The 23,946-nt window shown below is 42.6% G+C and overlaps 1 protein-coding gene across 7 annotated transcripts in view; it reads left to right on the forward strand.

The window, feature by feature from the left end:
* SLC2A3 (solute carrier family 2 member 3) overlaps positions 1–23,946 on the forward strand; it is an 89,521-nt gene that overhangs the window by 59,823 nt on the left and 5,752 nt on the right. For 6 of the 7 annotated variants that reach the window (XM_006933485.5, XM_019834462.3, XM_006933484.5 and 3 more), the window contains 5 exons: positions 15,622–15,714; positions 16,235–16,395; positions 18,303–18,543; positions 18,814–18,976; positions 19,680–19,867. In XM_006933485.5, coding sequence (XP_006933547.1) covers positions 15,622–15,714; positions 16,235–16,395; positions 18,303–18,543; positions 18,814–18,976; positions 19,680–19,867 — 846 coding nt within the window. Of the gene's footprint in view, positions 1–13,867; positions 14,053–15,621; positions 15,715–16,234; positions 16,396–18,302; positions 18,544–18,813; positions 18,977–19,679; positions 19,868–23,946 lie in introns of those variants that run through there. The other variant, XM_003988375.6, reaches the window with a different exon arrangement.

Below are 23,946 nucleotides of genomic sequence, written 5' to 3' on the forward strand. Positions count from 1 at the left end.
AATAAATAAATAAATAAATAAAAAGGGTGTTTAATGAGTGAGGAAGATATTTATGCCCCACTCAAGGCAGCTGTAATCAGTGAAGGGAGGTGTCAGAGAAGGAACTTCTGCTTTAGTGGTAAGTGATCATTTCAGGGAAGCACTGAGATGCTCTGCAAGGAGAGAGTGTCACTTGCTCTCTAACCCCGAAAGACCAGTTAAGAAAACACTAGAGAGTGTCTATAAATCTAAACCCCGATATTTTTTTTGCATGCTGCTTATCTTTCAGAATTAGGTTGGCATATGGGAGAGGTTAGTATGGGGCTGCTTGTGGGCAGCTATTGTATAAGGCAGTGGTATTTTTTAGTTTGAATTGTGACATAGACACTCACTTCCTTTCCTTCCTGAACCAGTAACCTGGTTCTTCCTTTTTCTTCAGGTCTCCCTTTGTCTACTATGATGACCTACTTATCTGTCTAGATATTGTGTCAAGAATATTCTGACAATATTATTTGTTATGTTTATTTCTTTATTTTGAGAGAGAGAGAATGTGTATGATCAGGGGACAGAGAGACAGAGACAGAGAATCCCAAGCAGACTCCATCACTGTGAGTGCAGAGCCTGACACAGGGCTCGATCTCACAAACCGTGAGATCATGACCTGAGCTGAAATCAAGAGTTGGACACTTACCCGGCTGAGCCACCCAGGTGCCCCCTGACAATATTATTAGTGATTATTAACAATAGGTATAGTATACATGATGTTATGGCATGGTAAAATCACTTTAATCTCTGCTAAGTATTAAAAAAATACTTGATCAAAAAAAATAACTACTTGGTGTTGACAAGCAGACTTAAAAGCATGAAATGAAGTTTTTAAGAACATGAGCACCAAATAAGGGTATATATTCAAAGAAATTTAGGGGTATGGTGTTCACTGTTCTTTTCATGAGACATTCTGACCAAATGATTGTTCAATTGAAATTAATCATTTGATTTCATTAAAGAGGCGACAAGGAACAAGCCTAGTTGACTGATTAGGCAGGGCTTAAAGGGCAAGTTGTGCTAATGAAATTGCAAAGAAACAGATTATAAAATTTTAAGTGGCATTCTGGTTTACCAGTGGAATGAAGAGTTCATGTCCAGTCAATACATTCACTCCCACAGAGCACAGTCTCCAAAACGAAACTATTTAATCCCCCCGAATACTTATCTAGTGTCTCCTCTAAATAATGTATCGTACCAAGTGTGGAGAGGGTGATGGAAATGATGTTGGAGGAAGAGACACGGAAATGAAATGGACACAGCCACTGTTTTTAAAATTGGAGTAGATTTCTTTCACTTAGTAATATGCATTTAAGAGACTTCCATGTCTTTCCATAGCTCAAGAGCTCATGTCTTTTTAGGACTGAATAATATTCCATTGTTTGCATGTACCACAGTTTGTTTATACATTCACCTATTCAAGGATATCTTGGTTACTTCCAAGTTTGGGCAATTATGAATAAACCTTCTGTAAACATGCGTATGCATGTTTTTGTGTGGACATACATTTTCAACTCCTCTGAGTAAATACCAAGGAGCAGGATCGCCGGATTGTATGGTAGATGTATGTTTAGTTTTGTAAGAAACCACCCGTCTTCCCAAGTGGCTGTACCATTTTGCAATCGCAGCAGCAATGTATGAGATTTCTGGTTGCACCACATTCTCGTCAGCATTTGGTATTGTCAGTGTTCCAGATTTTGGCCCTTCTAATAGGTGGTACTGGTATCTCATTGTTGTTTTATTTTGCATTTCTCTTATGACATATAATGTGCAGCATCTTTTCATATGCTTATTTGCCATCTGTACATCTTCTTTCTGCTGAGGTCTTTGGCCTCTTTTTTAATCAGGTTGGTTTTTTTGTTGTCGAATTTTAACTGTTCATTGCATATTTTGGATATTGGTCCTTTATCAGATGTGTCTTTTGCAAATATTTTCTTCTAGTGTGTGGTTTGTCTTCTCATTCTCTTGAAAGTGTCTGCGGCCCCTGGGTGACTCAGTCAGTTAAGCTGACAGTTTTGGCTCTGATCATGATCTCATGGTTGGTTCATGAGTTTGAGCCCCATGTAAGGCTCTGCACCTGACAGCATGGAGCCTGCTTGGGATTCTCTGTCTCCCTCTCTCTCTGCCCTTGGCCTACTCACACTCACTCTCTCAAAAATAAATAAATAAATAACCATTTTGAAAAAGTGTCTTTTGCGGAGCAGAAGTTTCCATTTTAACACAGTCCAACTTACCAAATATTGTTTCCATGAATTGTGCCTTTGGTGTTGTGTCTAAAAAGTCATTGCCATAGCCAAGGTCATCCCGGTTTTTTTCCCCATGTTATCTTCTGGGAGTTTATTAACTTTGTGTTTTACATTTAGATTTGTGATCCATTTTGAGTTAATTTTGCGAAAAGTGTTAGATCTGTCTGTTACTAGATTGTTGTGGGTTTTGTTTTTTTTTTTTTTTGCCTGTCGATGTACCATTGTTCCAGTACGATGTGTTGAGAAGGAGACTATCTCTGCTCCACTAAGTTGCCTTTGTTTCTTTGTAAAAAATCAGTCAGCTGTATTCATGCGGGTCTTTCTGGGCTCCCTATTTTGTTCCATTGATCTGTTTGTCTATTGTTTTCACCAATACCACAATGTCTTGATTACTGTGGCTTTATAGTAAGTCTTGAAGTCAAGTAGGTAACATCGGTTACACAACTTTGTTCTCCTTCAATATTGTTTTGGCTATTCTGGGTCTTAGGCCGCTTCATATAAAATTGAGAATCATGGGGTGTCTGGGTGGCTCAGCTGACTCAACATTTTCAAGATGTCAGGTCTTCTTCCTAACTTGAACTATGGATCCAGTGCAATCCCATTCAGTGTCCCAGTAAGTTATTTTATGGAAATCAAAAAACTGATTCTATAGTTTTTGGTTTTCTTTCAAGTTTATTTATTTGTTCATTTATCTATCTATCTATCTATCTATCTATCTATTTACTTATTGAGAGAGTGAAAGAGAAAGAGTGGGAGAGGGGCAGAAAGAGAGGGAGAAAGAAAATCCCAAGCAGACTCCGAGCTGTCAGCTCAGAGCCCAGTGTGTGACTCCATCTCATGAACCTGTGAAATCATGACCTGAGCCAAAGTCAAGAGTCAAACGCTTAACCAACTGAGCTATCCAGGCATCTCAGGATTTCATTCTTTGTGTTTGTTTGTTTTATTAAGTTCTTTTTTTTTTTAATGTTTTTTCTTTTTTTTATTTTTTTATTTTTTTATTTTTGAGAGAGAGACACAGAGTACAAGTAGGGGAAAGGCAGAGAGAGAGGGAAACACAGAATCTGAAGCAGGCTCCAGGCTCTGAGCTGTCAGCACAGAGCCCGACGCGGGGCTCAAACTAGTGAACCACAAGATCATGACCTGAGCTGAAGTCGAACACTTAACCAACTGAGCCACCCAGGCAGCCCAGTATTTTATTCTTTATAGACAATCCTGTCATGTTCAAACAGAATTTTAGGTCTTTCCTTTCTTTTCTTGTCTTGTTATATTAGCTAGTATTTCTAGCTAATATTGCAAAGGAGTAGTGAGAGGGAACATTTCTACCTTGTTTCTGATCTTAGTGGGAAAGCTTTGGGTTTTTCGGCATTTCAGTATGTTGTTAGTTGTGGGTTTTTTGGTAGACATTCTTTATCAAGTTAAGGAAGTTCTTCTGTATTCCTAGTTTATTGAAAGTTTTTAAATCATGAAAAACTGTTGGATTTGGTCAAATGATTTTTTTGCATTTATTGACATGACCATGGGAGTTTTCATTTCTAACCTGTTGGTATGATGGATTAAATTAATTGATTTTCAAATATTAACACTCCTTGCATATCTGTAATAAGTCCTAATTGGTCATAATGGATAAAAATTCTTATTATTAATGTTTGTATTAAATTTACTAATATATCCTTAAGCATTTTTGTATCTATATTTATGAGAGATGTTGGTCTATAGTTGTCTTTTCTTGTAATGTCTTTGTCTGGTTTTGGTATAAGGGTAATGCTGTACTTACAGAATGAGTTAAAAAGGAATTAGTCATCTTAATGGTAGATGATATCAAATTTTAACCATCAAATGAGTATTTTTGTTTTCGAAATACAGACCACTATTCTTTTGTTTGTTAACACATTCTTTTTAGAGACAGCCAAGATATAAATACAATTAAAACTATGTTCAGGGACACCTGGCTGGCTCTGTTGATGGAACATATGACTCTTGATCTCAAGGTTGTGAATTCAAGCCCCACACTGGGTGTAAAGATTACTTTTTCTTTCTTTTCTTTCTTTCTTTCTTTCTTTCTTTCTTTCTTTCTTTCTTTCTGTTTATTTGTTCATTTGAGAGAGAGAGCACTCTCACACACTAGTGAGGAAGGGGCAGAGAGAGAGGGAGGGAGAGAGAATCCTAAGCAGAGTGTAGAGCCTGATGCAGGGCTCACTTTCATGACTGTGAGATCACGACCTGAGGGGAAATCAAGAGCCCACTGCTTAACCAACTGAACCACCCAGGTGCCCCCAAAATAAAATCTTAAAAACAAACAAACAAACAAAAAACACAACCAAGAAACTGTTCAGTTCTATTTGAATCCTTAGCAATTACTGCCTGATCGGCACTCATTTATGCAGTTCTCTCAACAAACATTTATTTATCACTTACAATGTATCAGATAATCAGAATATTGAGCCAAATAAGGTGTACTCATGGTTTTCAGGAAGCTCACAATGTATTTGGGGAGATAAATTTGTAAACCAATAATAGCAAAGCGTTTTTAAAGTAATATACACAATAATATGGGATGATAATAGATTTGTCTATGCTAAATACATTTAGAAAGTGTCCACTTTGAAACTGGCGACAGACTTAAACATAAAATTAGAAGTCCTAACAGATATTTACCAAAAACACACATTTCAAGACACTTACTTAGGAGTATAGCCGATAGCATTAAAGAGTATGGATAACAAGTCCTCAAAAGTATGTGCTTACAAATTAAGTGGTAATAGCTTAGGCTATTACTACAGGTGTTTTTGTTTTATTTTGTTTTGTTTTAATGTCAGAGGGTTTGGTTGGCTGATTAGATGGAGCTTCAGAGATGGGTGGTGCCAGTGAAACAGACACAAGACTGATTGTACATTTCTTTAATTGGCTTTATGCTTTACCAATAAAAAATAAAGCTTCAGGAATGCTAGTATACTTGTGAACTTTGAATACATTAAGGAATGATTCTTGGGAAATAAAGGAAACTGTATTACCTTAATCAAGTTAATCAAGCCACACCCATGTATATCCCTAAAAGAAGTTTCTTTTCTAGGGATAGTTTCTGAGACATCTATGAATCACTACCTTTATTAACAAAGCGCTTCTATAATCATGTTGTAGAATTTACTAATTAAGGCGGTACCTGCCTGGCTGCGTCCGGTGGAGCATACAACTATTGATCTCAGGGTTGTGAGTTTGAGCCCCACATTGGGCATAGAGATTACTTAGAAATAAATAAGGGCGCCTGAGTGGTTTTGTCCGCTTAGCATCTGACTTCAGCTCAGGTCATGATCTCACGGTTTGGGAGTTCAGGCCCCACATTGGACTCTGTGCTGACAGCTCAGAGCCTGGAGCCTGCTTCGGATTCTATGTCTCCCTCTCTGTCTGCCCCTCCCCCACTTGTGTTCTGTCTGTCTGTCTCTCTCTCTCTCTCTCAAAACTAAAAACAAACAGAAAAAAATACTAAAAAAATAAAAAACATTTTTTGTTCACCTATTTGATAGGCATTGTGGACATAAAGGTAAATAAAATCTCTGCCTTCAGAGTGCTCACAAATTAGAAAGGTAAGCAAATATGTAAACAACTAATTGCTATGGGATTTTAGTAAGTAATATAATATAGGTATGTTTGAGATAGATTGTGACCCGAAGGAAACCTTATCTTCTTTGGTTTGTCTGTGAAGGTTTCACAAGGGGGAAGAGATACTGGTTATTGTATGCATGACCACTAGTTAGCCAGTTGGGAAGGATATTCAAGATGAAAGAGTACAGAAGAATGAGTCTCCGATAACATAGTATTATGGGCCGAATTGTGTCCCCCCAAAATTCATACGGAAGTCCGAACCCCCAGTACCTCAGAGTGTGATCGTATTAGGAGACAGGGCCTGGAAAGAAGTGAGGAAGTTAAAATGAGGCCTTTAGGGTCAGGCCTAATCTAATCCTACTGATGTCCTTATAAGAACAGGAAATGTGGGCATTCAGGAGCCACCAGGAATGTATACACACAGAGAAAAGGGCCATCTACAAGTCGAGGAGAGAGTCCATAGGAGAAACGCAACCTGTCAACCCCTTGACGTTGGACACCCAGCCTCCAGAAGTGTAAAAATAAATTCCTGTTGCTCAAGCCATCCAGTCTGTGGTGAATAGTTACGGCAGCCTTTGATGTGTGTATTTTCACACCACCAAGCAACTCCTCAATTCTCAGCTGAGGATAACAGAATGCCCTTCCCAATTCAACTTAGCTCTGATACAATCCAGCCGAGATAGCAGCAGATGTCACAGATTAAAAGCTCAGCCTCCCTCTCCTTCCGCTTCAGACACCAATGGCAAACCCAGGTCGTCAACTGCCGTAGATTAGAGGTTCCAACAGCCCCCTCCTTGGATTTGATTAATTTGCTAGAGCAGCTCACAGACCTCAAAGAAACATTTAGTCACATTTATCAGTTTATTATAAAGGATATAATAGGGGCGCCTGGGTGGCGCAGTCGGTTAAGCGTCCGACTTCAGCCAGGTCACGATCTCGCGGTCCGTGAGTTCGAGCCCCGCGTCAGGCTCTGGGCTGATGGCTCAGAGCCTGGAGCCTGTTTCCGATTCTGTGTCTCCCTCTCTCTCTGCCCCTTCCCCGTTCATGCTCTGTCTCTCTCTGTCCCCAAAATAAATAAACGTTGAAAAAAAAATTAAAAAAAAAAAAAAGGATATAATAAAGCATACCGATGAAAAGGTACATGGGGCCTGTTCAAACCCTGACAGTTGGCTCAGGTTGGCCTGGGCAAGAGGAGATATACTTACCGTGCGGCTAGTGTGACTGAGGAGTTTAATTATTAATTTCATCCCATTTTAATTCATTTAAGTTTGTATTTAAAATCTGAAGAAGTGTTGGGGCACCTGGCCGGCTCAGTCAGTAAAGCATGCAAATCATGATCTTGGGGTGTTGATTTCAAGTCCTATGTTGGGCATAGAGATTACATTAAGAAAGAAAGGAAAGAAAGGAAGGAAGGAAGGAAGGAAGAAAGAAAGAAAGAAGCAATTTTTAAAAAGTGAAGCAGTGTAAAAATATTAGAAGTACTACAAAATGTTTTTGTTAAATGCAACTTCATCATTTCGCCTCAGTCGTTGAAAATTTAGTGTCACAATTAAGATACGCTGTAAATGCAAAATACAGATTGCATTTTATTTTTTTTCAACGTGTTGGTTTTTTTTTGTTTTTTGGGGGGGGGACAGAGAGAGACAGAGCATGAACGGGGGAGGGGCAGAGAGAGAGAGGGAGACACAGAATCGGAAACAGGCTCCAGGCTCTGAGCCATCAGCCCAGAGCCTGACGCGGGGCTCGAACTCACGGACCGCGAGATCGTGACCTGGCTGAAGTCGGACGCTTAACCGACTGCGCCACCCAGGCGCCCCCAGATTGCATTTTAAAGATCTAGTACCAGGGGCGCCTGGGTGGCTCAGTCAGTTAGGCGGCCGACTTTGGCTCAGGTCATGATCTCACAGCTCGAAGGCTCGTGGGTTCAAGCCCCGCGTCTGGCTCTGTGCTGACAGCTCAGGGCCTGGAACCTGCTTCCGATTCTGTGTCTCCCTCTGTCTCTGCCCTCCCCAGCTCACGCTCTGTCTGTCTGTCTCTCTCTCTCTCTCAAAAATAAATAAACATTAAAAGACAAAAAATAAACAAAGATCTAGTACCAAAAAAAGAGACAGAAAGTACCTCATTAATAACTTTTATATTAATTACAGGTTGCAATGGTAATATTTGGCATATGTATATATTAAGTTAAATAAAATATAGTATTGAAATTAACTCATTTCTTTTCACTTTTTTTAAACGTGACTACTGGAAATTTTTAATTTTTTTTTTCAACGTTTTTATTTATTTTTGGGACAGAGAGAGACAGAGCATGAACGGGGGGGAGGGTCAGAGAGAGAGGGAGACACAGAATCGGAAACAGGCTCCAGGCTCCGAGCCATCAGCCCAGAGCCTGACGCGGGGCTCGAACTCACGGACCGAGAGATCGTGACCTGGCTGAAGTCGGACGCTTAACCGACTGCGCCACCCAGGCGCCCCAATTTTTAAATTTCATATGTGGCTCACATGTTTCTCTTGGACAGCACTGATCTAGACTTTATTCAATAAGCATTGAAGATATTTGAGTAGGAGAATGATCCGATTAAGATTTCGATTTAGTGTCATTCATCTCAGCGGTGGTGTGGGATGGAGTGATTTTTAAAGGAAATCTGAGGAGGGGAGAGTGGTAAGGGTCTGAGAGCTGGGATTAGGTGCTTCAGGATCAGCTAGAGTGATGAATGGTTGCAACCCAGTTCAGACAAGAAAATCAACATTTCTCAAATTTTTTCTTTCTTTACCCTGTGTTTTCTTTGGTGCTTTTGGATTCCAAATGAACTCTGACTGCACTTAACGTGGTAGAGGAAGATTAGAAAATAACACGCTGCAACAAAAGTTGTTCTTTATGAGGAAAATTACAAATACAAAGCAAAGAGTAGAATTAACTCTGGCGATCTTTAGCCTTTAGCTATTTGGTGAGCCTTGAAATGCCATTTACACTGGCCTGTGAAAGAAGCAGTTTTTTTCTCTGTCTGTAACTCTACGTGTTTCAAACCCGTATTTCTCGATTCCAGGATTTTTTGGTTTGTTTTCCCACTGAGTTATCGCAGTAGCAAACAGCCTCCCACAGACTAGCAAGAAGCTAGGATTGAGATTTGTGGTCTGCAGATAGCTGTATTTGGATTTAGGAGACTTCAGGCCATTATTTCGTTCATTACTTTCTTCTTAGCAGACCTACATTAAACTATGAGGTGGGTTGGGGCGCCTGGGTGGCGCAGTCGGTTAAGCGTCCGACTTCAGCCAGGTCACAATCTCGCAGTCCGTGAGTTCGAGCCCCGCGTCGGGCTCTGGGCTGATGGCTCAGAGCCTGGAGCCTGTTTCCGATTCTGTGTCTCCCTCTCTCTCTGCCCCTTCCCCGTTCGTGCTCTGTCTCTCTCTGTCCCAAAAATAAATAAACGTTGAAAAAAAAATTAAAAAAAAAATAATAAACTATGAGGTGGGAATTTAGTAACATTTCTCCCCAGTCTATTCCATTTTCAAATGTATCCACCACATTTCCTCTTTTGTTTTCAGTAAAGGTGGAAGAACGTCCCACAGCAATCGAATGATACAGGATACATGTTTTATTTACCTTGGTGGCCTTCCCTAGCTTAATCACCAAATGAATCACCAGAGCTTGTAACTCCTAACTAGAGTTGGGGATCTAGTGGGACCTACTCTCAAAGTGCATCGAAGAGCCCAATCAACCAACCAATCTCCCCAAAACATACCAACGCAGAGATGTATTGAGCAACTGTTAGCTATTGCCCAGGGTGCGGATTACCTAATGGATGTCTGTTACTCTGGGGGACAAGCCCAGCACTGACTGGTTTCGGGTCAGGAGTTTATTAGGTCCCTCGTCCCCAAGAAGCATGTGTCTCAATATGTCAGCACACTTTTACATTCTTGAGATTCAGTTGAATTCCAGTTGTAACCTTTAAAAAAAAAAGTACATATATTGCCACAAGTAGAATGCTCTCTGTTCCTGTGGCTTACCTTTTTTTAAGGTAATTTTCTCAGACTGAGTTAGCCAGACAAAATATGTTTCACATCTCTCTCCCTTTCGCCCTCCTTCCTTTTTCCCCAAGAAGGAAATATTCTACAAAATTATTTCCAAAACTTAACCTGCAGTCTTATCTTTCTCCATAGCTGTTTTACACGCGTTTATTTGGGACACATAAATCCTGCGCCTTCATGATTACATTTGTTATTTCATTAACCATTGGGCAAATAATTACTGGGGCAAAAACTGTGTTCTGGAATTATGCCGGAGCCTGCTCTGAGTAAATGAAGGGGGTAATACAGACCTACTTTTTACTTTTATTTGTGCCATTTGCCCTTGCAAAACATTGAAGAATAATCATGCTAAGCCTAAGGAGAAGGAGAAAGAAAAGATAAAGTGATTTAGAGCCAAGAGTGACACTGTGAGACAAATAATAAATAAAAGCAAAGATAAGAAATAAGATAAATGGGAATGCAAACTGCTGCAGCCATTTTGAAGAACAGTATGGCGGTTCCTTAAAAAAGTGAAAATAGAACTACCTTATGACCCCGCAATTACACTACTAGGTATTTATCTAAGGTGTGCTGTTTCGAAGGGGCACAGGCACCCCCGTGTTTATAGCAGCACTATCAACAATAGCCAAAGTATGGAAAGAGCCCAAGTGTCCATCGATGGATGAATGGATAGATGTGGTATATATATACAATGGAGTATTACTCGGCAATCGAAAAGAATGAAATCTTGCCATTCGCAACTACATGGATAGAACTAGAGGGTATTAGGGGCGCCTGGGTGGCTCAGTCGGTTGAGCGTCTGATTTTGGCTCAGGTCATGATCTCACAGTCCGTTGAGTTCTAGCCCCGTGTCAGGCTCTGTGCTGACAGCTCAGAGCCTGGAGCCTGCTTCGGATTCTGTGTGTGTGTGTGTGTGTGTCTCTCTCTCTCTGCCCCTCCCCTGCTCATGCTCTGTCTCTCTCTGTCTCAAAAATAAATGAAAACATTAAAAAAAGAAGAAGATGTGGTATATATATATATATATATATATATATATATATATACAATGGAGTTATTACTCAGCCATCAAAAAGAATGAAATCTTGCTGTTTGCAACTACGTGGATGGAACTAGAGGGTATTACGCTAAGCAAAATTAGTCAGAGAAAGACAAATATCATATGACTTCACTCATATGAGGACTTTAAGATGAACATAAGGGAAGGAAAGCAAAAATAATATAAAAACAAGGAGGGGGATAAAACATAAGAGAGTCTTAAATATAGAGAACAAACAGAGGGTTGCTGGAGGGGTTGTGGGAGGGGGGATGGGGTAAATGGGTAAGGGGCATTGAGGAATCTATCCTGAAATCGTTGTTGCACTATATGCTAACTAACTTGGATGTAAATTTAAAAATAAATAAATTTTAAAAAAAAGATGAAGCAGCAACATAATTTTTCAAAACCAAAATAATAATAATAATAATAACATAAAAACACAGAGGGAGGCAAAACCATAAGAGACTCTTAAATGCAGAGAACAAACTGAGGGCTGATGGGGGTGGGGGTTGGGGAGCAGGGAAAATGGGTGATGGACATTGAGGAGGGCACTTGTTTGGATGAGCACTGGGTGTTGTACATAAGTGATGAATTACTGGGTTCTACTCCTGAAACCAATACTACACTGTATGTTAACTAACTTGAATTTAAATGAATAAATTTAAGAAAGAAAGAAAGAAAGAAAGAAAGAAAGAAAGAAAGAAAGAAAGAAAGAAAGAAAAAGGAAGGAAGGAAGGAAGGAAGGAAGGAAGGAAGAAAGGAAGGACGCAGAAAAGACCAGAGGAAAACAGGGCATCATGGTCCTCTTACTCTAAGTTGCAAGGTCCAGCCATGAGCCTCATGTAGCTGTTGAGTATTTACATGTAGCTCATGCACCTGAAGAGCTGAATTGTTCATTTTTATTCATTTAAAATATTTTCCGATCAAACACAACTTTGTTGTTTTGATAGACGCCATATTACTTTAACTATAGAACATTTAGAGCCTAAAATGGAGATGTATGCTAAATGTGAAATATACACTGAATTTCAAAGACTTCTTAGGGGAAAAAAAAGTAAACTACCTTAGTAATAATTGTTAGATGGACGTCATACTGAAATGATATTATTTTGGCTATAGTGGGTCAAATAAAATAATTACTTTTAAATTAATCCCTCTCGTTTCTTTAAAAATTTTTAATGTGGCTACTGGCAAATTTTATATTACATAAGTGCTTGGACTCTATTTCCATCGGACCTCGCTGCCATACAGGATATTCTTTGTCCTTTGGCTGCTCAATTCAGTTGCTGTGGTAACTAAAGGGGCCTCTAGGCTCAGTGTTTCCTGGAAGGACCCGGAGTGAGTGGGGGGAAGGGAGGTGTGACCTCAGGGAAGGTTTTCTTGGATGTCACGTTTCACTCATCCTCGGTTCTCTCCGCTAACAGTTGGATTTAGAAAATATCCTCGCTGTAAAAAAGAGAGAGATATCATACTCTGGTTTGTTTCAGGTCCAGTAGCATCAGTTTGAATTCTAGGCCCTCAACCAAAACCCCAAAGAGGGATGCACTTTCCCTGGTTTACCAACTAGAAACATTATGTCCATTTACTGCTCTATCACTGGGCACCCTCTTCCCCCATAGTGAAGGGGTTGCTAGGCTACAAATTAGGAATTTGACCAGTGTTATCCACCCCCCAACACACACACCACCAGCAAAGCCTCGATACTATCTCTCCCCCAACTCTTTAATCAGAACTAAATTGTCTTCTTTGTTTACTCTCACCCTGGAGCCTCTTCTCTCTCTCTCTCCTCTTGTTATCCTTCCATCTTCCTCTGTTCACATTTTTCTTATCTGTTTTTCCTACTCATCTTGGTCAATTGTCTCCTATGGCTTAGAAATCGGATACTTATCTCACTCTTTTCTTTCAAGAAATTCACAGTCCGTAATTAATAGGCTATTGATCATTCTCTCCAGTGTGTAAGAATCAGTTGGGCTTGTCCCTTTTTAACAAACATGGTAAGTGGAAGAAGGGAAATGCTATGAATTCCTTAAAAGCCAGGAAGTTTTTTGCCCTACATACTGACGAGTCCCCAACTTCTTGGAGAGCATCTGACGTGTACTGCGTGTGCAGCAAATACGTGTTTAACTGAATTTGGTAATTGTTCCATCTGTAGACGCTATAAACCTGAGAGTAGAGGCAAAACATTGTAGAATGGGTAGGATTCAGAATGGGTGGTATGGTGAATGCCGTATTAAGGAGTTTGGATCCGATCCCATAGGCAGTTGATTTTTTCCTTCCTGCACCCCAGGGAAGTTGGTCTGGCTCCCAGATACTCAGGTTTTCTTCCTCCTGGGAGAGATTGTACTAATCCGAGGACAAGGAGAGCCAAAACCTGGTCCAATTCTTCCCTTGTTTGCGTTTCTTCTCTCAAACTGCCCTTCCTTCCCCTTCAAGATTGTAGACCTAGCCTGTAATCAAAAAGCAGCTGATAAATTCATAGCATTATGCATCTTTCTGCTTACACTCCTTCAAGCAACCTTAACTCTCAGATAGTAGCACCCAGTCAACTTTGCCTTATATAAATAGCATTTATTCTCTCTTTATAGGTTAATTTAATTCCCAGCAGATGCGAGAGCAAAAATTAAAGTGTATTTGCCCTCCCTCCAGCCTTTCCTGGTAGCATTTTGTCTGTGAAACTAAGAGGCTATATAGCGGCTATTAGAAGAGGGAAGGAGGACGAGCTTAAAAAACGGAGTGGGGAGGGTGAAGGATGTGGTTTTGAAACAAGGGGAGGGAGGGAGTTGTCGTCTAGGGTGGGGGTAGAATTTGAGGTCACAAAATTCCGAGAGGTCACGGGATCACTAGAGGCGGGTGTGGGGTGGGGCTGGGGGGGCGGGGGGCTTGTCTCCCTTGCAGGCTCCACCCTTTGCAGAGATTATAAATAAGTAAGCCGGCGAGCTCTAACGGTGAGAGTGAGGGGGACATGTGGAGCGGTCCTGGGGACCTGGAGAAAAACTTGCTGCCCAGAAGGACATTTTGGAGGTTTTGCTGACTGCAAGAGGTGGCTCTGGGATCCCACTCCTAGATCTTTATTGAAGACTGGAAAAGAATTAAATTAGGGCCATGGGGACACATAAGGTAAGAGATGATACGATTATCAATTATTTTTGCGCCTGCGGGGCACACTCAGAAAGGCCGAACTCAGTGGTGATGACTGTGCTGGGTTTTATTCTAAGTCATCTAGCCATCTTCAGGCCTTTTCGCTTCTCCAGCCTGCAGTGCCACAATTTGGCCACTACTCTGGATGTTAGAGCCTATCAAGGATTCATCCCCGTCCCGCTCACCTTTCCGTCGTAGGGAGAGACACCGGGAGAAGTTGTGTGTGTTTCTCAGGGGGTTTTTTGTGTGTGTTTTTGTTTTGTTACATAATCACATGCACTGAGGATGCGAGGATGAGATGGTTGAGTGTTAAGGCTGCCTGGCTGTGTTGATGACAAGCGTGGGTCTCTGAGCGAGCGCAAAGATTCCTCTGGAAGCATTAGACCTTGAAAAGGCCTGGGATTGGTTTGGGGGCCTGGGTCAGTGTTCAGCCATCTGCTCTATAACCTATAGGAGTTCCTGGATACTAAGGAGATAGAATTCCCGGGGCCCTTATTGTGATTGCGATTGTGAGTGCACGATACATTAATAGGTCATCGTGTGTTGTGTATGCAATATTTGCAAGGAGAAAAGCATCATCACCAAGGTAAACTTATTTGAAAATAAATGAAAATAAGAGAAGGGATGAAGATGGGGGGGGGGCGGGGAGGAAAAGGCCCTCAGGATAGTAAATGATGAGGTGAGGCAGAAAAGAAGAGGTGCTTACTGATGGGAAAAGGATTAAGCAGAAAGAGCTGTGTACGGGGCGGGCGGGGGCACTCAGGTACTTAGGCCTAGTTGCCTAGGGTACAAGGTCAGCTTGGAGAACGGAAACTCCTAGCCAGCCACTCAGTCTAATCGGACAGGGAGGGGGTACAAGGAAAGGAAGGACTGGGAGAGCGCTGCAGAAGATGTCTTCAGGCTTAACAATTAGGCTTACCTCGAGCTGGAAATTTCAGATAACACTTGAATTACTCCAGCAAGGTGAAAGACGACTCCCTCCTCCCCACCTTGTCTCCCCAGTGTTGGGATGGAAGGGAGCTAGTGCACGCCCCCTGCTGGGTGGGGGCAGCGGTACGTTATCAAGTAAACAGGAAGAATTTCAAATCGGACCTGGATACCTGTGGGTAGATGCTGTAGATTACATTATCTCGAGAGATAAGAACAGCCCAGTGATGAGGACACCACCACCACAACTCTGGGCTTCAGTGGGATCTGGGGTACAGGAGAGACACTGTTTCCAAAATAATCCACTTCCAGGAAGCCCCAGGTCTATGCTTGCTTTTATCTGGGGCTGTTTTTTTTTTTTAATACTTTCAAACCAATTAACCCAGGTCCCCTTAACTTTCTTCCCATAGTATCTTGCCACTTCTCCCAAGTTTACGTAATGGTCTGCACATCTCTGGATAAGTTCTTCAGTACAACCTGTTGTTTTGTGTTCCCCATTCGTTACCTAAATGTCATTAAGTTTTTGTTCTTTGCATACTGCTCATAGCCAAGTGCTCCTAGTACTCAATCGAGAGTTGTAAGGACTGTTTTTTTTTTCCCTTCTCTCCCTCCCCACTCCAGGTCACGGCGCCGCTGATCTTTGCCATCTCCATCGCTACGATAGGCTCTTTCCAGTTTGGCTACAACACGGGAGTCATCAATGCTCCCGAGATGGTGAGTGCCGGAAACTAGAGTTAAGGGTTAGAATTTGGAATAGGGAAATGATTCCTTGAAGTAGGGTTTCAAGAGTGAAGAATTTCAGTCAAACTTGGTGCCTAGCTCGGCTAAGGCTGAAGAGGCAGAATAACGGTGGGGAAGTCTATAGCTGAATCATTAAAGCAAAAAACTCAGTTGCTCCTTAAACCCGTGACTGGACCCGTTCTCCTCTCACCCTGTCGTGATGGTGGGAAAATGGGGAGGTGGGGGGTTCTTGGGAGGACTGGGGTAGTCACTGAATATCGGTGCTACTACCTACTGGGATTTTCAGGACAAATCAAGCTTGTTCTTTTCGGAGCTGCCATTAACTCCAGTATGTTCTGGGTCTCTTCCAATCCCATCTGTTCACTCACTGGATTCTCTACCTATAAAGTAATCGTAATGCTGTTTTCTTAGGGAGGAGAAGATCGCCCATATTTGTCCCTTCTCTCATTCAAGTGTAACAGTCTGCCTGCCCACCCACCATTTTAATTTGCAGATCATAAAGGACTTTCTCAACAACACTCTGAATAACACACACAACAACCCTCGCGATGAGGTGTTACTCACTTCCCTCTGGTCTTTGGCTGTGGCCATCTTCTCCGTCGGTGGTATGATTGGCTCCTTCTCCGTTGGACTCTTTGTCAACCGCTTTGGCAGGTATTGACTAGAAACTGGGCAAAGAAGGAGGCTATGCCGGTTGCATTGAGAATAGGTATTGAGAATCAGGATGGAGAGGCTATGGGGCGCCTGGGTGGCCCGTTAAGCGTCCATCTCAGGTTAAGATCTCATGGTTCCTGAGTTTGAGCCCCACGTCCGGGCTTCCTACTGCTGTCAACACAGTGCCTGCTTTGGGAGGACTCTCTGTCCTTCTCTCTCTGCCCTTCCCCTGCTCGTTCTCTCTCTCTCTCTCTAAGTAAATAAAAACTTAAATAAAAAAAAAAGGGAGGGGGAGGAGGTAAGGATGTATTTGAATGAGAGCATTCCCCAATCTGATCAAGGCAAGCTTAGTCCAACAGGCACTGAATAGGACTGCCCTTGCTTGAAGCCGTGTTGCCCGTCAAGAGATTAGCCTTTGGCAGTCCAGCATAAGCTAATTCAAGATTCCCTAATAAAGTGCACTGTGGAATTTCCCAGAAACCTGTTTATATTCACAAGGTCAGAAGTTGTTTGCTTTTCTTAAAAACTTTGCGGTCTCGTGCAGATGTTTGCATTATTTTACAAAGCCGGATCGGGAGGAAACGTTTTGTAATCCTTGGTCTGTGGCACGTGTGGACAATGGCCAAATAACTGAACTGACATTCCCCCCTCCCCCAAAAGAAAATCGTATCTCCTCATTCTGTGCTAACTTGATTAAAATGTCTTAGCAGAATACTTCCAGTATTCTGGTGAAGGAACCATTTCATCTGCTAATGAGATGTCCTGGAAACACAAATGGAATTCAACTTTTTAAAAAATTAAAGCAACCAGTTTTATTTGATCATTGTTTGGCTTGCATTGTCGAGGGCACCTTGTGTCAACTAAAGTCACTGAAATTTTAATGTGGACCTCCCAATTCACGTGACTTTCTTCCAATTGTTCTTTTCTTGAGAGAAAGAACCTCTCTCCTAGAGAGAGGTGGGGACCCAGGGAAAGGAATGCAGAGAAAGGCAAAAGAGAGAATGAGGGATGATTTGGGATGTACCTTTAAGATCTCCCCAGGATTTCAAAGATCTCCCCAGGATTTCAAAGCTCCCCCGGGTAATTCCAGTGGGCCTCCCGAGGGGAGAATCTAGATTTGGTTCTTCCCAACATCTGTGGTAATTTTTCAGTGTTAACCTCTTACCTTGTCATCCTTTAGCTGTTCCAGTGGCTTTGCCTCCCACATCTAACACACAAATGCGACAATTTATTATTTTATTCTGGCTCTCAATACTAATTGTCGACGGCCTCCCCACAGGTTAGCCTTAGAGAAGGCGAGCTGCAAGGCGGTCTGCTTTTTACAAATAGAAAAACATGTGTCTGAACTCTATCTTTGTTACTTGTTGGTGACATCTAAGCAGTTACGTTATAACAAGACTCAGTAAGAAGCATACAGAGATCAGTACTGGTCCAAAAATTTCTCTAGAATGTGTTGGACCAGCTGTAGCAGAATTGCCCAGGGCGGTGGTTCTCAAACCTTCTCTTTGAATGAAATCACCTGGACTGCTTTGGGGATCAGATTGCTGGGCTCCACCCTAATGATGCAATAAATTGGGTGGATGGGACAATTTTAATTTGTTGCAGATCTCTAGCTGATGCTGTTAGTCTGTGGCCAACTTTGGGAACTACTGGCCTTTGTGGTTACTGCGATTCTGGCTACAGCTGGGGCTTAGGAGAATCTTAAACAAGTTCTCTAGGTGATTTTATGCACACAGAGGTGTAAGAACCGCCGATCCTGGTTATCCCAGCTAGAAATGTTCTGATAACAGAAAAAGGAAAAGTCAGACCAAAAAGAGAAGGTTGGAGAAGGGTGAAAAGACAAGGAAAGAAGGAGAGAGACTGGGCCTATTTTGTAATTTCTCTTGTGTTTTCATGTAACCTTTCAGGCGCAATTCGATGCTCATCGTCAACCTGTTGGCTGTCGCTGGTGGCTGCCTTATGGGGTTCTGCAAAATAGCCAAGTCGGTTGAAATGCTGATCCTGGGCCGATTGATTATCGGCCTCTTCTGCGGCCTCTGCACAGGTTTTGTGCCCATGTACATTGGGGAGATCTCGCCTACCGCCCTGCGGGGGGCCTTTGGCACTCTCAACCAGCTAGGCATCGTCGTCGGGATTCTCGTGGCTCAGGTACTTCCTGAATGTCAGTTTCATGGCTCCCTAAATGAGTTAACATAGAGTAGTCCTGAATCTCTAGCACGCATTCAACTACGTAAGTTTCAGGTATCATTACTACAACTCCCAGACAGCTTCGGAAGCAAGGGAGGGTAGAGAAAGGAGAAGAAACAGACTTTTTCTTTTCCTGTGGTAAAAGCACAGAGGGTTTTCCGAATTTCGTTTTTAATCCACCGTGGCTCGGAAAGGATGAGATTTATGGTAGCCTCTTTGCCTGGCTTCCAGATCTTTGGCCTGAAAGTCATCCTGGGGACAGAAGAGCTTTGGCCCCTGCTGTTGGGCTTCACCATCATTCCCGCGATCCTACAAAGCGCAGCCCTTCCCTTCTGCCCGGAGAGTCCTCGATTCTTGCTCATTAACAGAAAGGAAGAGGAGAACGCCAAGGACAGTGAGTATCCCTCACACCCTCACTGTAGGAATTTTAGGGCTGCGGTCTGTTTCAGGACGAGGGTGTTGGGTCTGTCCTCTCCTTTCCCTTGCCCCTCAGAACCCGAGTGAAGGGTTTCCTGATGGCTCTCATGTCAGAAACTTTCTTTCTTCTCTCTTTCTTTTTTTGTTTTTTAAATTCTTTTTAATGTTTATTTTTAAGAGAGAGAGTGCGCGCGCACAATCAGGGGAGGGGCAGAGGGAGAGGGAGACACAGAATCCGAAGCAGGCTGTCAGCACAGAACCCGACGCCGGGCTCAAACTCATGAGCTGTGAGTTCACGTATGGCCTGAGCCTAAGTCGGACGCTCAGCTGGCTGAGCCACCCAGGCACCCCTCGATTCGACCCCTAAAGAATGATGTGAGAATTAAAAAGGGGGGAGTGCTGAGTGTCCGACTTCATGTCATGATCTCGTGGTTTGTGAGTTCAAGCCCCACATCGGCTTGCTGCTGTCAGCCTGTCAGTGCAGAGCCTCTGTCCCCCCTCTCTCTGCCCCACCCCCCCCTCAAAAATAAATAAACACTTAAAAAAAAATTAAGAGAGAAGCCGATTAAGGCACGGATGCTAGCCAAGGCTCGTCTCGCGTGGCCTCTTCCCAGCTGTTACGGGGAAAATGACCTTGGGTCAGCACCTTAACCTTATCCTTGGTTTGCTTGTTTTACCAGTCCTCCAGCGATTGTGGGGCACCCCGGATGTGACTCAGGACATCCAGGAGATGAAAGATGAGAGTGCTAGGATGGCACAAGAAAAGCAACCCACGGTGCTGGAGCTCTTCAGATCGCCCAGCTACCAGCAGCCCATTATCATTTCCATCATGCTCCAGCTCTCCCAGCAGCTCTCTGGAATCAACGCGGTGAGTATCTGCTCCACGTCTGAGGGGGCGGGCCCACGTTGCACTTAACTCCCCTGACCGCGGTGCCAGGTGCTGGCGTGGTCACCCCACGACGCTCGCCACATGGCGGCCACTCCAAAGTGTTGGTTATCCAGGCTCTGACTTAGTGTTGGTTTTTATTTCCTTATTACTAGAGTTCATTTATTTTTTGCAACGTTTATTTTTGGGACAGAGAGAGACAGAGCATGAACGGGGGAGGGTCAGAGAGAGAGGGAGACACAGAATCGGAAACAGGCTCCAGGCTCTGAGCCATCAGCCCAGAGCCCGACGCGGGGCTCGAACTCACGGGCCGCGAGATCGTGACCTGGCTGAAGTCGGACGCTTAACCAACTGCGCCACCCAGGCGCCCCTAGAGTTCATTTATTTAAGTGATCTCTGCACCCGACGTGGGGCTCGAACTCACAACTCTGAGATCAAGAGTCCAAACGCTCCCCTGACTGAGCCAGCCAGGCGCCCCTGTTTTATTGCTTTAAGATTCTGTCTGCAGCACGTTTTCCATGTGGAAAAATAAGATAAATTCAAACAAAAAATTCATCACCTTTAGTCTTGGAACTTGTGGTTCACATTTGTCCTCTTCCAAATTTTCAGTATATAGGACATTACAAATTTATCTACTTTTCATTAATCCTCTTTCTGACCCACTCATTTTTTATTTCCAGTTGTCTTTAACTTTGGTCAGTCTTTTTTTAAATTTTTATTTATTTTGAGAGAGAGAGAGAGAGAGAGAGAGAGAGTGCATGAAGGGCAAAGAAGGAGACAGAATCCCAAGCAGGCTCTGCGAGGTCAGCGCAGAGCCCGATGCAGGGCTCGAACCCAGAAACCATGAGATCATGACCCAAGCTGAAATCAAGAGTCAGACACTTAACCAGCTGTGCCACCCAGGTGCCCCTAACTCTGCTCAGTCTTATCTCATGTCATCAAAGATAATGTAAGCCATACAACTAAAGTAGATCCAAGAATTTACTGCTGTGGCTTTTTTTTCCCAGGACTTTACAGTCTAGAAAGCATGGTAAAGCCCAGGGGAATAATGAGGCAATCCATTCAAGAGGTATACATGTACTATTCTATATGTATATTTACAACTAGAATAGTGACTCTGATCGTTTAAAGTGGGAGCAAAATGGAAGCTGACAGTTGGCAGGTAACTTACATTCTATGCATGTAATCACCTTTCAGCATTTGAGTCTTCGGTGTGGTAAGAGAGGGTATTTATTCCCCTACCTTCTATCCATTTGCAGATAAAATATTTGTAATTGAGACACATTGCTGTCCTGCCTCTTTAAATTTCAGATGAATGCCTTGAGAGCTTCTGACCAGTCTTTTCTTTCTTTTTTTTAATGTGTATTTATTTTTGAGAGAGAGAGCTAGGGAGGGGCGGTGGGGGTGGAGGGGTTACTTAGAGCCGAAGCAGGCTCCATGCTGACAGCAGAGGGCCCTGCGCTGGGCTCGAACTTACAAACTATGATCACGACCTGAGCCAAAGTCGGACACTCAAATCAACTGAGCCCCCCCCCCCCCCCCCGGATGCCCCTCTCATCACTCTCTGATCAATATGATTAGATCATTTTGTAGTAAGTTGGCCTTTGGCCTTTTCTCCGTAACACGCCAAGAAGGTTGCTTGTATCTGAAATAGCAGTGCTTCTCATGCAGGGTTGGAGGATGTAATATCAGAAATTGGGAGGAAAGATAGTTCAGTGAATCTCGTTCTCAAATTTTGTCGCTGTAAAAATCACTGCTGGGGCACCTGGCTGGCTCAGTTGTATAACATGCAACTCTTGATCTTGGGGTTGTAAGTTCAAGCCCCACGCTGGTTATAGAGGTTACTTAAAAAAAAATATATGTATATATATATATGTATATTTGTGTATATATATATGTATATTTGTATGTGTGTACATATATATATATTTTTTTTTTAATAAAAAAAAAAATCACTGTAGTAAAATACACTCTGAAGACTTTCCAGAACAGCAGGGCTGGGACTAGAGTGAGGCATCGAGGTGCAAGTCAGTGGTCCTAAGCATGAGCGCCTCCTTAAATTCTGCACCCTAGGTGCCTCACTCGCACCCAGCATGCATAATTTAGGCTCCAATGCGGGCCCTGTGAAGCAGGATCAGAAAAAGCCCACTCTTGGAAAAATTACAAATGATAAATTAGCACTCTGCAGTACAGACTCCTCCCACTTCAGGAAATGATGTGTGAAAACACTTTTTCAACCTACATTTGAGTAAACGGTGTTTTCTAATTTCCTTAGAAAAGGCAGAGGGTCAGAGGTTGGGTAGTGTTTACCTAGCAGAGTAAAACTGCTTGAGGGTGAGATGATGTAGGAGTTAGCTTGAATCCCGCTTGATAGCAGCAAATAGCAAGGTAATTTGACTGTAAGAACTTTCCATGAGATGTGTACGAATGCATTAGGTTTTTGTTGTATAGGCTTTTAGATAAGAGAGAGTATTGCCATAACTATTCATTGCTAGGTTTAACTGTTCAAATGTCTTTTCTCACAAGCTTTATAATATTAAGTATTATTAGAATTTTTTTTAGCAGTCTTAGCTCCCCCTTCTCTTCTAGAGCAGCAATTTTTGATTGGGATGATACTACAAATCTTTTTTCCTCCCTACCTTCCTTCCTTCCTTCCTTCCTTCCTGCCTGCCTGCCTTTTTTGAAGATTTTATTTTTAACTAATCTCTACACCCAAAATGGGACTTGAACTCAGAACCCCGAGATCAAGATCTGCATTCTCTACTGACTGAGCTGGCTAGTCGCCCTAGTTTCTTTTTTTTTTTTTTTTTTTTAAGTAAACTACACCCAATGTGGGTCTTGAACTCTAAGCCTGAGATCAAGAGTCGCATGTTCTACTGACTAAGCCAAGAGCCCGCAGATCTGCTTCCAAAAGCACAGCCTTGTGGCACCTGTCTGGCTTAGTCGGTTGAACATCTTGCTCTTGATTTTAGCTCATGATCTCATGGTTTGTGGGATCGAGCCCCACACTGGTCTCCATGCTGACAGCACAGAGTCTGGTAGGGATTCTTTGTCCCTCCCTCTCTGCCCCTCCCCCACATGCACTCTCAAAATAAATAAACTTTAAGAAAAAAAATTTATTAAGAGCATAGCCTCGGGGCGCCTGGGTGGCTCAGTCGGTTAAGCATCCGGCTTTAGCTCAGGTCATGATCTCGCAGTTCACGAGTTCGAGCCCCGCGTCAGACTCTGTGCTGACAACTCAGAGCCTGGAGCCTGCTTCGGATTCTGTGTCTCCCTCTCTCTCTCCCCCTCCCCTGCTTGCGCTCTATCTCTATCTCTCAAGAATAAATACACTTAAAAAAAATAAAAAATGTAAAAAGCACAGCCTTAGTCTTATTTTAGAAAATACAAATATACGTGGCTTCTATCTGAGGTGGTAAGAGTTGTTTCTTGAAAGGTAAATCCCAGTATTGATGCTTATATTCATGAAAAAGTCTGACGAATTTTGCTGTAGAAACAAACACTCTGGATGAAATCATAAACTCTTGACTCAAACCTGAGGGACTGAGCCTAGATGATCTAGACACTGCCAGGCACTGTTCCCTTATTACCTTGAAGTCTGAGTCCAATATTTTGACATCTCTTTAACCAGGGTAGTTGTAGCAGCCATACATAACCGTACACGTTAAATAGCAGCTTATTGAATAGTATAAAGTTAAAATGATAGGAGGTATTACTTCCTGAAACACTTGGGATGGACCCAGAGCTAGGAATTCTAGCCCGAGTTCTGCCTCTAATTACATGAGCAGGCTTGAGGTTACTCCTCAATTGCTTCACCATCAAATTAGAATATCAGTGTACCTATCACTGTTTTCAGGCCTAGGGTAGTTATCTATTGAAGAAGCTTACTTAAGGGGCTTGCTGCTGGTTGGCTCAGTTGGAAGGGCGTTTGACTCTTGATCTTGGGGTCACGAGTTCGAGGCCCACACTGGGTGTAGATCTTACCAAAAAAAAAAAAAAAAAAACTTTAAAACACACAAGGCTTAGTTGAAAAAATTAATAGGACTTAAACCTTTAGATCT

The sequence above is a fragment of the Felis catus genome, chromosome B4 (genome assembly GCF_018350175.1).
Source record: "Felis catus isolate Fca126 chromosome B4, F.catus_Fca126_mat1.0, whole genome shotgun sequence".
Lineage (NCBI taxonomy): Eukaryota > Metazoa > Chordata > Mammalia > Carnivora > Felidae > Felis > Felis catus.